Source organism: Aplidium turbinatum, chromosome 4 (genome assembly GCF_918807975.1).
Source record: "Aplidium turbinatum chromosome 4, kaAplTurb1.1, whole genome shotgun sequence".
Lineage (NCBI taxonomy): Eukaryota > Metazoa > Chordata > Ascidiacea > Aplousobranchia > Polyclinidae > Aplidium > Aplidium turbinatum.
The window spans coordinates 41,631,803-41,647,999 of record NC_137475.1 but is presented as its reverse complement, the minus strand read 5'-3'; the positions used below and the strand labels follow the sequence as shown (position 1 = coordinate 41,647,999).

The following is a 16,197-nucleotide window of genomic DNA, read 5'->3' as shown; positions in this document are numbered from 1 at the left end:
GCTCTCGGTAGGCCACGATGGCTGCCGGAAAAAAACACGAGTTTTAAGGCCTGTACACGGATTACTTGTAGCCCATATACTTTGCTTAAACAACACAGCCAAGTTTTAATAAGGTCTCCCAATTAAAATTTTAGGACAACACCAGTGATCGATACATGAGTGGGTTGCTACTCACTGCATTGCTACCCAGGCTTACATCTGACAGGTGATTTGACAATTTATCACTTTAGATTAATTTATAGCCTACAGTGTTTGAAAATTTTGGTCGAGGCTTGGCTAGAAACATTGGCTAAACTTTAACTGTGTAGTAAAAATTAGCTTTTTGTCTGGAAATTTATAGGAAATCTGGCAACACGTAACGCACCGTATTCACAGAACCAAGATGGCTAAAGTTGCGATTCTCAGCACGTTCTTGATTCCCATATTGATCCTACCACTCGGGACGAAGCCAAATCCTTACGATTGACGACTTTACCAACCCTAACAGTTCATTTCCTAAAACGTTGCATTTCACTGTTTCAATCATTGCCGCAGTGCAAGACTTCGCGTTTTTTACACCACAAGGTGAAAATTCTGTCTAATTATTTTGTATTTTGTCAACTTCAATCACAAGATACAGCGTCGATGATACAGCAATAAACAGCGTATATTCTACGATCTGCAACAATCAGATAAATATATTTACGTGGTTCTGGTCTTGAATATAGGCTATCATACGTGCAAAGATACCTTTGTGAAAAATTGAACTTAATATGAACACAGACTTATGGCTAAGCAAAAGAGTCCTACCGAAGCTTTAGAAACTTAAGAGTAGCAGGAATGCGTTGATAAATGCGATTAGTATTCAATATTCTGTATAGTGAACTTTTGAATATAAACTGATAGCATGATTGATGGTGTAGTGGAATATGAGCTTAGTTAAATTAATAGAAAAAAAATCCAAGAAAAGCTTGAAATCAAAAGTTTTCTGGATTCAAATGTCTTCTTGCCACGTAATCAACCAAGAACAAGCTCTTAATGACGTTTAACCTCGATACTCTGAAAAAAAACAAAAAAAACATAAATGAATAATTAATGATGGTTATCTACTAATTTATCTATCAGAGAGTAAAGACGAGAGACAGGAAGAGTACTCTGTGGTGTGGATGATTAACTGTAAAATCGTCATCTTTGGACTGAGAAAGGCTTATTAAAAACTTGATTCTGGCAACACTCGACACCGAACAAGTCAAAAACAATCCCTTTGAAATTCAAACATAAAGAAAAATATATTTCATCATATAGAGATTAAGCATCACAAAGATGTATTTGTTACTCAGTGAGCTGTTCCGGCATTGTTATGAAGTAACTGTCCAAGTGTCCATCATAGGCAAAAACAATAATGTTTCCAAAATCACATAAAACTATATGCTATTTTATAGTGGCATACACTTATAGACATATATTTTACAATATTTGTTGAGAAAACTTATCAGGTTTCAAGCATACTAATCTCACCACACAAGATAACATCGCTAGCCATATACAATATCTGGACATCCTCTTGGCGCACAGATATTTGCCCCCAGTGACGTCGCCAAACTTTCTCCCAGTTCTTGAAAACCTTTAGTTAGAATTATACGATGGTCTAGAGAACCAGCAATTGTTTTAAGTTGGCGGAGATCTAGTTCGTTGCCTGCTGCCTGGATTCCAATTGCATAAGTCTATGAAAGCATTATGACATATCAATCAGGTGTTATGACATCCGAACTATCAAAATAAAAATCTACGACATCCAAATCAAGTTTTGCATTAAGTTATTATTTCTAAGATTTTTTTTAACAAGCTTTATTACCTCACATCCGACATTACTTAAGTTCTACAGCCAGAATTTATATACCGTACGATTTCTCTATCAAAACGGAAAAGCAAATGTAATATGGCACAACCACACTTTCTGTCGCAAATAGTGTTACATTAGATAAAGCATTTGTCAATAATTTTGCAGAATATGGTTGGTACTATCTAATAGAGAAAATTTATACCATGCCACAACATTAAAAAAAAAAACGTAGCATGAAAGTAGGATAAATATAATATCTTACAATAACCCCTTTCTCTCTTAAAGTTGTAGATTCTGAGATCAGAAGTGAACCGTCTTGAGCTATGCCGTCAGTGATGACAATAATAGCATTATTCGCTTTTGGCCGGTCTCCGTTTGCTTCGTTAAACATACTCTCTCGGGCGTATTTTAGAGCATTGCCGGTTAGAGTTCCTATAAAACAACATACGGTAAAGCTCTTTTACTCAGTTAATGGGTTTCAGAAGGTAGAAATATTTACTAATACAGTGGTTTTCAAACTGTTGAGGCCCTAGTCTGTTTTCACACCAGCATAAATTTTTGAGGGCTCACATAAAATACATATGAGTCACATAAAATAAATTAAGCTATCCAACAATTCTCTTAACTTAACAGAAGTGGTTGTTTATTTTCGACACGCACTACATATCATGAGAACCTTCCTCTTACAGTCATTTTACAAGTTTAATAAAATCAAGAGTAGTGGCTTCGGCTACAAGGTGGCCGGTCGATTGGTCGAAAGACATTTGGTCGACAGTCATTTGGTCGACAGACATTTGGTCGACAGGACGTTTGGTCGACAGACAATTGGTCGACAGACATTTGGTCGACAGGACATTTGGTCGACAAGACATTTGGTCGACAAGACATTTGGTCGACAAGACATTTGGTCGACAGACATTTGGTCGACAGACATTTGGTCGACAAGACATTTGGTCGACAGGACATTTGGGTTACAGTTAGGGTTAGGGTAGGGTTAGGGTTAGGGTTAGGTTAGGTTAGGTTAGAGTTAGGGCTAGGGTTAGGGTTAGGTTAGGATTAGGGTTAGGTTAGGGTTAGGTTAGGGTTAGGTTAGGGTTAGGTTAGGGTTAGGTTAGGGTTAGGTTAGGGTTAGGTTAGGGTTAGGTTAGGGTTAGGTTAGGGTTAGGTTAGGGTTAGGTTAGGGTTAGGTTAGGGTTAGGTTAGGGTTAGGTTAGGGTTAGGTTAGGGTTAGGTTAGGGTTAGGTTAGGGTTAGGTTAGGGTTAGGTTAGGGTTAGGTTAGGGTTAGGTTAGGGTTAGGTTAGGGTTAGGTTAGGGTTAGGTTAGGGTTAGGTTAGGGTTAGGTTAGGGTTAGGTTAGGGTTAGGTTAGGGTTAGGTTAGGGTTAGGTTAGGGTTAGGTTAGGGTTAGGTTAGGGTTAGGTTAGGGTTAGGTTAGGGTTAGGTTAGGGTTAGGTTAGGGTTAGGTTAGGGTTAGGTTAGGGTTAGGTTAGGGTTAGGTTAGGGTTAGGTTAGGGTTAGGTTAGGGTTAGGTTAGGGTTAGGTTAGGGTTAGGTTAGGGTTAGGTTAGGGTTAGGTTAGGGTTAGGTTAGGGTTAGTTAACCCTAACCCTAAAATGAATCGTTCTGTCGACCGAATGTCCTGTCGACGAAATATCTTGTCGACCAAATGTCTGTCGACCAATTGTCTGTCGACCAAACGTCCTGTCGACCAAATGTCTGTCGACCAAATGTCTGTCAACCAAACGTCCTGTCGACCAAATGTCCTGTCGACCAAATGTCTTGTCGAAATGAACTATTTGTTACGTTAGCTGTTAAACACTCGACTGCAATTGTGTCAAAGACTACAAGCTACCAATTCAACTCGGAAATATATGCTCTCATGTAGCCTACTTTGAGGAAGATTCGATCCGGAAACTTAAGTTAAGGTGGAAAAATCACTTGAGACAAGCAACTTAGCTATCCAGTTGTTGTCGCTATTGGTCATTCAGTTGGGCGCTGATTTGAAGTCCAGCTGACATTGAAGTCCAGCAGTCTTTGAGAAATGACTACTTGACGCCAGGAAGAACTCTAGAAGCAAGCAACAAAAGCGCTGCTTTGCCTTTTCTTTACGCGCTAAGTTGGGAATTGTCAACAGTAAGAAAATATAATGGACATTCAAGTCACTATTCGGTTAAAAGGTTTGTTAATTTACACTGTGGAAGTTGTCACGCCAGTTAAAGAAATATTACGCGACGAGTGTAAGAAGTAACAAAAAATATATATATATTCTAACGTTGACGTAGCCTACTCACGGACTCACTCAGAACTATTTTAGTCTGCGGACTGGGGTTGAGCAACATTGACGGGAGTAGGGTGGTTACGTCATTTCTTGCAGCTACCTTTCCTTGAGCAGCCATGCGCAGTCAATTTACTACAATCTGGGTAGTGGTCAGAGGTGTGTTTCGACAACCAGCTTAAGCCTGGTGTCGAACCAGGTTCGCGTTATTGAAAAGCGAGAGCTTATTGGCTGCGCCATCCAGCCAAAGTACGATAACTTAATTATTATTTTTATAGTTGCTCGCTGGAAAACATACCAAAATAAGGTTTTGGTTTTGTTTCTGTTACTTTCTATTATAAGCTCTACGACTAAAAAATCAGACTTATAACACGTTGATGGTGTTATTACTACAAAAGGTTTTCCAGGGCTGTCTTCAAAAACAATTTTCAACCCCGTTTCACCTCAATGCTTTAGCTTACAACTTTGCCACGCCACATTCCTTTCGTCTTACATGTCATTAATTCCAGCGTGACATTTTGTCAACTTTCATTTTCCAGATAATTAAATCTTAATGGAAGCAATAATGATTGTTTGCGGTTGCTGAAGCAACAAACATCACCAATAAATAAAAAAAAAACAGTATACGTTACCTTCACCCCTGTAGGGAATTTTCTGTACATCTTTTATCAACCCAGCCTTATCATTTGCATGTTTTTTTAGAAATATTCTCGACTTCCGATCTATGATTTCGTTGTAGCGAAACACACCAACGTTTGCAGCATCTGGACGAATGGTGAGATTGCTGAAAAACAGAATAAAAGCTGTAATGAAAAGTTAAAGCCGATCAATTATTAACTGAAGCATTTTTTATTGTTTTTGAAGCGTTGTGAACAATGCAAACATTACAATAGAAGACCTGAGTTGAAGAACTACTTAAGCCCAAAATACGACTTTTGAGACAAAACAACTTTTCTTTCAACGTTGCTTATTCCTTTATTGCTGTATCCCTATTGTTTATTCCTCTAACCAAGTAACCAAGAGCTTCTCAACCTTTTTTCTGTTAACCTTATTTGAACTTCTTATCAACGAAGCTGATGTACAAGACATCTCTGCGGCTGCTTGGGCGGACCATAAATGGAGTTCTGAATGGAAGTCAACCGCCACCAGACTCTATTCGTTCATCCCCGACGCAGACACACGCCCCATCGGTCTAACACTACCAAGACAGGCATGGGTGCGCCTCAACCGTCTCCGTACGGGCGTCGGGCTTTTCCGCTTAACCATGCACCAATGGGGAATGGCCTCTTCCTCCTCCTGTGAATGTGGTTCCTCGGAACAGACCGCAGACCACATCATCAATGACTGCTCCATCTTTAAGCCACCTAACGGAGTGGAAGGTCTGCGTGTCATGGATGATGAAACCAAAGACTGGCTGCTCTCTAGTAGCCTTCCAGTGTAATAATAATAATAATAATGTTAGTTTTTATATAGCGCTGTATCCATCGCAGAATGCGTTGCTCCACAGCGCTTTACAAAGCAAACAGTGTCAATGCAGCCGTATAGAGGCGCAACAGAGTGTAGTCCGGGAACATCGTGAAAATGGGGTGGTAAAAGGATAGACCCTCAGCCCCAGACGCTCACACGACGACGACGACGAACCAAGCTATTTTTGACAGCTAATGGCCTGACGTGTGGACTTATTCCACCCAAACTTTCATTTTCTAATAACTTTTAATATAAAAACTTGCTTGCTTTTTTCGCAAAGTTAAAGCAAAATTATTGACAGACTGGTTAAAATTTTAAGTGGACACACATACTCTACCAGCTTTTTGCTATATTGCTATTTTGCTATTTTGCTTTTTACAATATTAAACTCAAAAAGAAACCAGCTTTGGCAGACTGCTTTGTCGTTACTTTCGCCGAACAACCCAGCAAACATTATTTAGACATCGCTGAAGATAAATGGTTACATACAATCAAAGCCACCATAAACATACAGAAATTGATTCGACCAACCACTTAAATCCCATGTCATCAGCAACCTCCGACCCCTGTGGTGTAGATTCTTCAACTATGCCCATTTAAACGTATTCTTTTTTGACGCTTTGTCTATGTAAGCTTATGGCAATGGACTGAAATTAAATTGCGTTTTTCTTTGTATTCGTCTTGTTGAACTGTTGTAATTTACTAGATGGATGCCCATTTACACTTATTCTTTATTGACGCTTTATCGATATAAACTTACGGCAATGGACTGAAACTAAATTGCGTTTTTTCTTTGTATTCGCCTTCTTAAACTGTTGTAATTTACTAGACGGATGATCAGGTTAATGTATTTCTTGAATTTTGTACCAGAATATTGTTGGAAACCGTGGGAGAACACCAGTTAAGATTTAGGCTTGCAGGTTTTGATTTTAATATTATGTAACCATCTATTTAAAATATAATTTTTATGCGTGTTGATAACATCGGAGTTTGCTTTATTTGTTCATTTTACGTATTTTTCAAATTTTCTTCTTTTTTTTACATGTGCTAGCTGAAGATGCTATTACTATAGCGAAATCGATTCTTAACTTAATAAATTACACTAAGAGGTTAGATTGTTGTGCAAATGCCAGCATTTGATGAATGCAAATTAGCAGTACCATTTTGCTAAAAGTAGTCATTTTTTTTTAAATTTGTCTAATGTCTCCGCCATAATCTCCTTGAAATCGCTAATCTCTTCGTTAAAGACACGCATGGTCCACTTATACTTTCTTGACATGACCTACTTTCTTACGACAACTGCTGACGCAAAATTCAGTGGTGAAGTTAATCCCTCATAATCCCTATTCAATTTCACGCTGGTTAATCTTTTATTAGTTTTGCAGACAATTTTGGGAGTAGGGTGTCGAAAACTGCTGATAACTACAAAACTATACTAAACAAAAATGTCATTTTATTACTAAACCAATGGTGAATGATGTTTAGGAAAAGTCATAAAACTTTAGTTAATTTGAGCCAGTAACTTTTATGTAATCGATGAAAGATGATCCAGATGGATAACCATGCACCAATGGGGAATGGCCTCTTCCTCCTCCTGTGAATGTGGTGCCAAGGAACAGACCGCAGACTACATCATCAATGACTGCTCCATCTTCAAGCCACCTAACGGAGTGGAAGGTCTGCGTGTCATGGATGATGAAACCAAAGACTGGCTGCTCTCTAGTAGCCTTCCAGTGTAGTCCGGGAACATCGTGAATCTGGGGTGGTAAAATGATAGACCCTCGGCCCCAGAGGCTCAGACGACGACGACAATGAAAGATTTAGGTATGGATGGAACTTGTCGACCCGTCAGTCCGAATAGGGTTAAATACCCCAATGGTATGAAACAAACTGCCTTAACCGCCATAAGCTGAGACAAATTAAAGTGATAATCTGTTCACTAACTTGCTAAAAACGATGATGCAAAGGGTATAGCCTATAAACTAATGATTTAATGACTGTTGATAACATAGTAAAAATATAACCAATCTATTACATCAAATATAATTATTACTGTTTAAAACCTCTGCACTCTACAGGCTGTTTCACCTCAAATGTGGTATCATCAGAAGGTCCTTATTTAAATAGAATTAGAATAAATTCAAACATAATTCTATTTGAATAAAGACCTTCTGATGATCGCCCTTTTAAGGTGAAACAGGCTGTAGAGGTTTTAGAAAATAATAACTACAATATATTTGATGCAATTTTCGCTGTTTGACTTTTTGCCTGGCATTGAGCACTTTTTTTATAGTATTAATAGTATTTATTGTTTAACCATTCTATCATGTTCATTAAATTTTAGATGTACAAAATATACTGAAAGCTATGCCTGTTTGTTGCAAACACATTTCTCAATTAAATGTTGTTATTAGATAGACACTCAAAAGCCATACATTACAATAGGGAACCCTGGAAGTCTTCTCTTGAACAGTTGGGTGGTAATGAACACTGGTTCTGAACCTCTGTAGCTACTCACTTGATGAAGGTGGTTGTAAAATTCAGCATTACATTCCAATTAGGTCGAGTAATAGAAGATGAAGAGTCAAGAACAATGACCAAATCCACCAAAGCATCAGGTGAACAGTTCTCTATGATAAAACAATCGTAGAAGTGGATCATACTAAAACTGGTTTGGAATGATTGTTCATAGCGTATCATTAGCTTCCTTTTGCAAGAAAACCTCTAACTTGTTTTGTCAAGCCAATAGTTACAACTTTTGTGTAGCCTAAATGTTAATTACTATATTCTACTACAGTATATTGGGTCTGTTAAAAGTGAAAATTTGCATTGCAGAAAAATGGGGAAAGTTTAATTTAAAGTTTTGTGTGAATTGATATGGGCTTTGGCATCGATTTGATTCAATTGATATCCTATTTGAGGAGAGGTATAGACTACACTTACCCAAGCAGCAAGGATTCAGATTGTTCCATGTTGAGTCGTTTGAACATTCTGTTTCAGTTACATGAGGAGGGTAGAGACTGTATCCTTTACGGCAAGAAAACTCACAGATCGCTCCTATTTTATTGCCATCAGGGCAAAAAACTTTTCCATTTTCGATGTCATTCAGTGGGGAGCAAGGTGGAGCTAAATCATTGACACGTCATAAAAACAACCAAAATGCCGAAATAATCAATAACTTATTGTATATCAAACGATTAAATACTTTAAAACCAAGCAATCCACATAAAAATGTAGTATTTGTTGCTATAGTCCACACCAGTAGTTTCCAAAGTGGGCGCCAGCAAATATTGAACTCTATTACAAATCTTTCGCATAGAGAAGGTTAACTATACGACAAAAAATAGTGTTGCCCGTTGCATTAAAACCTTCATCTACCTGGGCATGCTCTTGGCTTGCAAATATTTGAACCCAGTGTGCCAGCCAAAGATTCGCTCAGTTCTTGAAAACCTCTTTCGAGGATTATAAGTTGGTCTGGTGAACCGGCAATCACGTTAAGTTGTGGGATGTCTAAAGCGTTATTCACTGCTTGAATTCCAATTGCATAAGTCTGAAAATTTGTAATAAAAATATATCATTCTTACAGTGTTCATAGTAATGCTGGATTTTCAAATGAACATCCCAAGCACTATTCCATGACAAATCCGACACATCAAAGTTATGTTTTACTTTCCGGATTCAACACTATTTTATATTGCAAAAAGTTGAAGTGCTGTATATAGGTTGAAAACTCAGTTGAAAACGAAAGTAAATTTTTTATGTTAACTTTCTGTCAACCTTAAAAATTCATCTTATGTTCAGCAACAATGATTTGAAAAAATAGCATCGAAACATCAACAATGAAAGCATCTCTCAAATAGATAAAAAAAGCACTCACCAGGATTCCAGTACCTCTCAAAGCATTGGATTGTTGAACTACAAGTTCGTTGTCCTGAGCCTTTCCATCGGTGATAACTAAAATCACATTTGAAGCCTTTGGGCGATCTCCGTTTTCGGTTCTAAACATAACATGCCTGGCGTATCGGAGCGCATTGCCAGTCTTGGTACCTACATTGTAACAATAGTAGAGCAATTTCAGAAGTGAGAGAATTGCATTCCTTTCAAAGCATCAAGCAATTATACAATGAACGTATCACAAAGATTCAAGTCGGGAAGTTATTTGGAACTTCTGTCACAAATTGACAATTCTTCTTTTTCTATTTTATTTGAATAAGTCTACCTGTAGATGATTTATCAGGTTGAAATCGAATTTTAGCTGTGAAAAACTGAAATTTTTTTTTTAAAACAATTAATCAAATAATCAACATTACATTACCTACACCATTGTAAGGAATTTGTTTTACAGCATTTATCAAACCATCCCTGTCATTGGCATAATCTTTGAGAAGTATTCTCGAGGCCACATAGACAACTTCATTGTAGCGAAACACACCGATGTTGGCAGCATCCGGACGAATATTTAACTTGCTGCAATAAAAAACATAAGAAAGTTGGATTGGGAAGGTGGGCTAAAATATTGAGCTGCAGAAATCAATTCATGGTCAAAATTTTATTCCCAACAAAGAAAGTTACTTTAAAACGAAGCATGGCCACCCAAAGATACTGCCTAATTTGTCACATTTTGCAGAAATTTCCAGGTTTTTCTAACTTTGGGCAAATGTTTAAATAAATTTTTCTAAAAATTAGATTTTTACTCTTTCTTTATTCTTTTCCCCAGATGACATATTAGGTTTTAACATCCTCACATGTTGAAAAACCAAGAAAATTTGATTTCGAAGATTTTAGTCAGACTGTTAATTTTCAATAACAGTCTGATTTTGGGTTTTTCAACTCAGTTTTTCTCATTTACTACTGCTTCCCCAAGGCAACAAAAAGTTTTATGTCATTAGGAAACCGCAAATAGTAAAAACATCTCAAAAAATGTCAGTCAAGCACTAGCAGTAGCTGTAATTGAAGTCTGCAAAATGTGACAAATCAGGCCGCATCTCCAGGTGGCCATGAACGAAGCAAAACGAAATAAATATAAAGAGTGTTTCATCAATTGAACATTGAAAACATAAACATGGAAAAATGTGGAACAAAATCCGTGACATGTCAAATGCAACGAAAAATTCATGGACAGCAGTTTCGATTTTGTAGCTTCATCACTTCTTTTCTAATTCTGATGACATGCTGATCTTAACCCAGACAAAAATTCCGTCATTTTTTATATTTATTTAACGTCTGCAACCGTTGAATCAATGTAAAAATGATGAATTTTGCAGTACAGTATAGCCACTATCCAGCCAGAAAAGTCAGTTTTTCAAATATTTGATTTGACGTCTGTAACCGTTGAATCAATGTATAGAAAAACTGTTCTGCTGACTGAATATTGACAGTACATCCTTACGACAAGTTTTAGGTAGAATTACTTTTTGCTTAAGTGTATGAATACAAATTTAAATAGGAGCCACAATAACCTGATGAAGGTGGTGGTGAACTTAATCATTACTTCCCAATTTTCTATTGAAATTGAAGAGGAGGAGTCAAGAGCAATGACCAAATCAATCAAAGCATCAGGAGAACAACTCTCTGCAAAAGAAATGATTCAAGAGGCAAGTTTAAAATAAGCCAGCATCGTTTGCAGTCTTTTCAAGCTCGAAAATCTCTTGAGGTTATTCTTGCATGCATGAGAAGTAAGAATTACTTTTAAAAAAAGATTGTCAACAAAGCTTCCAGGCCTACTTGTTTACATATAATGGTGTATTTTGATTATTTTTGTGGTTGTTAGAAGTAGAATTCACTTTGTAAAAACATACAAAAAGATTTTGTGCAAAGTTTTAGGCAGATATAACTGAATAAAAAGGGCTAAAAAACTAGTACGATCGATAAATGTTCTCACCAATACAGCAAGGAATCTTATTACTCCATGTTGTGGTGGTCAAACATTCCGTTTCTGTAATTTCGAAAGGATGAATAGTGTATCCTTCATCGCAGGTAAACTTGCAGACAGATCCAACTTTTTCATCGTTCGAGCATTTAGTTATTCCGTTCTCCAGAAGCTCCAATGGTTCGCATGTTTTGGCTATAACACCATTAGTAGTTAAGCCAAAGCAAAATCAAATTAAAACTTGCACACATGAAAGTCGTGCTATCAAATGCAATAGTGTAGCTGTATATTGTTTATTGCATATGGTATCTTTGAGCATTTGTGCTAGCTGCTTTATATGACTTCTGCTTGGATGGCGTCTATTCAGAAAAGCACTTTTTTTCCTTTTATTAAGAAGGTCTGCAAGTGGAGAAATTGGAAGAAATTGTCAGAAGCTATGTGGACTAACACTAGAGATAGCGTGGAAATTTTTGAAAACACGTGCAAACATTTGAAAAGCTTTTCAGTATTCAGTGATGTTGCTGAGTTGCTTTTTGCAATCAGCTTTTTATTGACGAAGGCAATGGGTTTGTCGATTCATGAAGAAAGTGTAGGAATTGGTAACAATTCTCGAAGCAATACTCACGTATGCATTCGGGGGGCGACGGGTTGAAAGACGCAGTATTGCCGCCTTTATCTCTGCCACATCTTGTGATGGTCGCTCCATGTAAAGTATATCCTGAGTAAAGATGTTTATTATGTTGGGTAAATGATTCATGTATAAGCCGCCTTTGTAGTTGGTATTAAAACAAATTATACATAACTTTTTACATTTACCTCGGTTTATGCATTCACATATTCCACAAAAAGTTGCAAAGGTTTTACTTTACCCTTTCAAATAACAATAAGTAAAGTTTGAAATTTGTTTTGTGATTGTAAGTTTTTAAACAAATTCTCTTCTGTGTCGCTAGAAAATGTGACATTGAAGTTGATCCATTTTAAAACAACTTTTAACACTTTTGCTAATACATGAAATAAAACTAACCTTTTGCTTTTTTGTAAAAAATTGTGTTTCAATTCTAACCTATAAAATCACAACCATAATTGCAGATTGAACCAATCAGAAAAGTGCCATCTAGCTCGCGGTGGTCACCACAAAGTGTGAATCCATTTACAGGTACTCCAGGCTCGTTACAAGTGGGCGGTGCAGTGGTTTCTTCAGGGTTTGGTCGCGGGGTAGGGCCAACATCTATCATAAAATGTCGTCTACTTCAATAAAATAAATATTACAGAATATTGCCAATGTTCATCTAAGTCTGATGATTTTTTATCAAATGAGAAAAGTTTGTTTTGAGTAGAAAGTAATCTTGGATGACGTTATTGCAATCATTGTTATCAAACAGATTATAGCGTAATCAAACAATAAAGAACGTTCATCTACCTGGGCATGCTCTTGGCTTGCAAATATTTGAACCCAAAGTTCCGGCCAAAGCGTCGCTCAGTTCTTGAAAACCTCTTTCGAGGATTATAAGTTGGTCTGATGAACCGGCAATCGTGTTAAGTTGTGGGATGTCCAAAGCGTTATTTACTGCTTGAATTCCAATTGCATAAGTCTGAAAATTTGCAATAAAATATCTCATTTTTACATTGTTCATACTAATGCTCAATTTCCAAATGAACATCCCAAGCACTATGCAATGACAAATCCGACACATCAAAGTTATGTTTTACTTGCCGGATTTAACAATATTTTACATTGCAAAAAGTTGAAGTGCTGTATAGATTGAAAACTCAGTTGAAAACGAAAGTAAATTTTTTATGATAACTTTCTGTCAACCTCAAAAATTTATCTTATGTTCAGCAACAATGATTTGAAAAAATAGCATCGAAACATCAACAATGAAAGCATCTCTCAAATAGATAAAAAAAGCACTCACCAGGATTCCAGTACCTCTCAAAGCATTGGATTGTTGAACTACAAGTTCGTTGTCCTGAGCCTTTCCATCGGTGATAACTAAAATCACATTTGAAGCCTTTGGGCGATCTCCGTTTTCGGTTCTAAACATAACATGCCTGGCGTATCGGAGCGCATTGCCAGTCTTGGTACCTACATTGTAACAATACTAGAGCAATTTCAGAAGTGAGAGAATTGCATTCTTTTCAAAGCATCAAGCAATTATACAATGAACGTATCACAAAGATTCAGGTCGGGAAGTTATTTGGAACTTCTGTTACAAATTGACAATTCTTCTTTTTCTATTTTATTTGAATAAGTCTACCTGTAGATGATTTATCAGGTTGAAATCGAATTTTAGCTGTGAAAGAGTGAAAAAAATTTTTTTTAAAACAATTAATCAAAGAATCAACATTACGTTACCTACACCATTGTAAGGAATTTGTTTTACAGCATTTATCAAACCATCCCTGTCATTGGCATAATCTTTGAGAAATATTCTCGAGGCCACATGGACAACTTCATTGTAGCGAAACACACCGATGTTGGCAGCATCCGGACGAATATTTAACTTGCTGCAATAAAAAACATAAGAAAGTTGGATTGGGAAGGTGGGCTAAAATATTGAGCTGCAGAAATCAATTCATGGTCAAAATTTCAATCCCAACAAAGAAAGTTACTTTAAAACGAAGCAAAACGAAATAAATATAAAGAGTGTTTCATCAATTGAACATTGAAAAGACAAACATGGAAAAATGTGGAACAAAATCCGTGAAATGTCCAATGCAACGAAAAATTCATGGACAGCAGTTTCGATTTTGTAGCTTTATCACTTTTTCTAATTCTTATGACATCCTGATCTTAACCCAAACAAAAATTCCGTCATTTTTATATTTATTTAACGTCTGCAACCGTTGAATCATAGTAAAAATGATGAATTTTGCAGTACAGTACAGCCACTATCCAGCCAGAAAAGTCAGATTTTCAAATATTTGATTTGACGTTTGTAGACGTTGAATCAATGTATAGAAAAACTGTTCTACTGACTGAATATTGACAGTACATCCTTATGACAATTTTTATGTAGAATTACTTTTTGCTGAAGTGAATGAACACAAATTTAAATAGGAGCCACAATAACCTGATGAAGGTGGTGGTGAACTGAATCATTACTTTCCAATTTTCTTTTGAAATTGAAGAGGAAGAGTCAAGAACAATAACCAAATCAATCAAAGCATCAGGAGAACAACTTTCTGCAAAAAAAATGATTCAAGAAGCAAGTTGAAAATAAGCCAGCATCGTTTGCAATCTCTTCAAGCTCGAAAATCTCTTAAGGTTATTCTTGCATGCATGAGAAGTAAGAATTACTTTTAAAAAAAGATTGTCAACAAAGCTTCCAAGCCTACTTGTTTACATATAATGGTGTATTTTGATTATTTTTGTGGTTGTTAGAAGTAGAATTCACTTTGTAAAAACATACAAAAAGATTTTGTGCAAAGTTTTAGGCAGATATAACCGAATACAAATAGCTAAAAACTAATTGGATCGATAAATGTTCTCACCAATACAGCAAGGAATCTTATTACTCCATGTTGTGGTGGTCAAACATTTCGTTTCTGTAATTTCGGGTGGATGAATGGTGTATCCTTCATCGCAGGTAAACTTGCAGACAGATCCAACTTTTTCATCGTCCGAGCATTTAGTTATTCCGTTCTCCAGAAGCTCCAATGGTTCGCATGTTTTGGCTATAACACCATTCGTAGTTAAGGCAAAGCAAAATCAAATTAAAACTTCCACACATGAAAGTCGTGTTATCAAATGCAATAGTGTAGCTGTATATTGGCACATAATTATATTGTTTATTGCATATGGTATGTTTCAGCATTGGTGCGAGCTGCTTTATATGACTTCTGCTTGAATGGCGTCTATTCAGAAAAGTACTTTTTTTCCTTTTATTAAAAAGGTCTGTAAGTGGAGAAATTGGAAGAAATTGTCAGAAGCTATGTGGACTAACACAAGAGATAGCGTGGAAAATTTTTGAAAACACGTGAAAACATTTGAAAAGCTTTTCAGTATTCAGTGATGTTGCTGAGTTGCTTTTTGCAATCAGCTTTTTATTGACGAAGGCAATGGGTTTGTCGATTCATGAAGAAAGTGTAGGAATTGGTAACAATTCTCGAAGCAATACTCACGTATGCATTCGGGGGGTGACGGGTTGAAAGACGCAGTAATGCCGCCTTTATCTCTGCCACATCTTGTGATGGTCGCTCCATTTAAAGTATATCCTGAGTAAAGATGTTTATTATGTTGGGTAGTTGATTTATGTATGAGCCGCTTTTGTGGTTGGTTTTAAAAAAAATTATACATAACTTTTTACATTTACCTAAGTTTATGCATTCACATAATCCACAAAAAAAAGTTGCAAAAGTTTTACTTTACCCTTTCAAGTAACAATAAGTAAAGTTTGAAATTTGTTTTGTGATTGTAATTTTTGAACCAAATTCTCTTCTGTGTCGCTAGAAAATGTGACATTGAAGCTGTTTCCTTTTAAAACGACTTTTAACACTTTTGCTACTACATGAAATAAAACTAACCTTTTGTTTTTTTGTAAAAAATTGTGTTTCAATTCTAACCTATATCACAACCATAATCGCAGGTTGAACCAATCAGAAAAGTGCCATCAAGCTCGCGGTCGCCACCACAACGTGTGTATCCATTTTCTGGTTCTCCAGGTTCGCTACAAGTGGGTGGTGGAGTGGTTTCTTCAACAACTCGTTCCGTCGGTGGCATGGGAGTACCAACATCTATCACAAAATGTCGTCTACTTCAATAA

The 16,197-nt window shown here is 36.6% G+C and overlaps 1 protein-coding gene across 1 annotated transcript; it reads right to left on the bottom strand.

Moving 5' to 3' along the window:
* Positions 1-626: 626 nt before the first annotated feature.
* On the bottom strand, positions 627-16,154 carry LOC145769184 (von Willebrand factor A domain-containing protein 2-like). Its single transcript, XM_082580774.1, has 20 exons — positions 15,998-16,154; positions 15,557-15,649; positions 14,927-15,109; positions 14,506-14,617; positions 13,788-13,939; positions 13,348-13,517; positions 12,852-13,023; positions 12,495-12,659; positions 12,057-12,149; positions 11,444-11,626; positions 11,022-11,133; positions 9,878-10,029; positions 9,440-9,609; positions 8,941-9,112; positions 8,506-8,688; positions 8,081-8,192; positions 4,728-4,879; positions 2,085-2,254; positions 1,498-1,703; positions 627-1,038 (listed from the first exon to the last, which is right to left on the bottom strand). Exons 1-19 carry the CDS (start codon positions 16,152-16,154, stop codon positions 1,515-1,517), a joined length of 2,892 nt encoding a protein of 963 aa, XP_082436900.1. The 3' UTR covers positions 627-1,038; positions 1,498-1,514.
* Between the last annotated feature and the right edge of the window lie 43 nt (positions 16,155-16,197).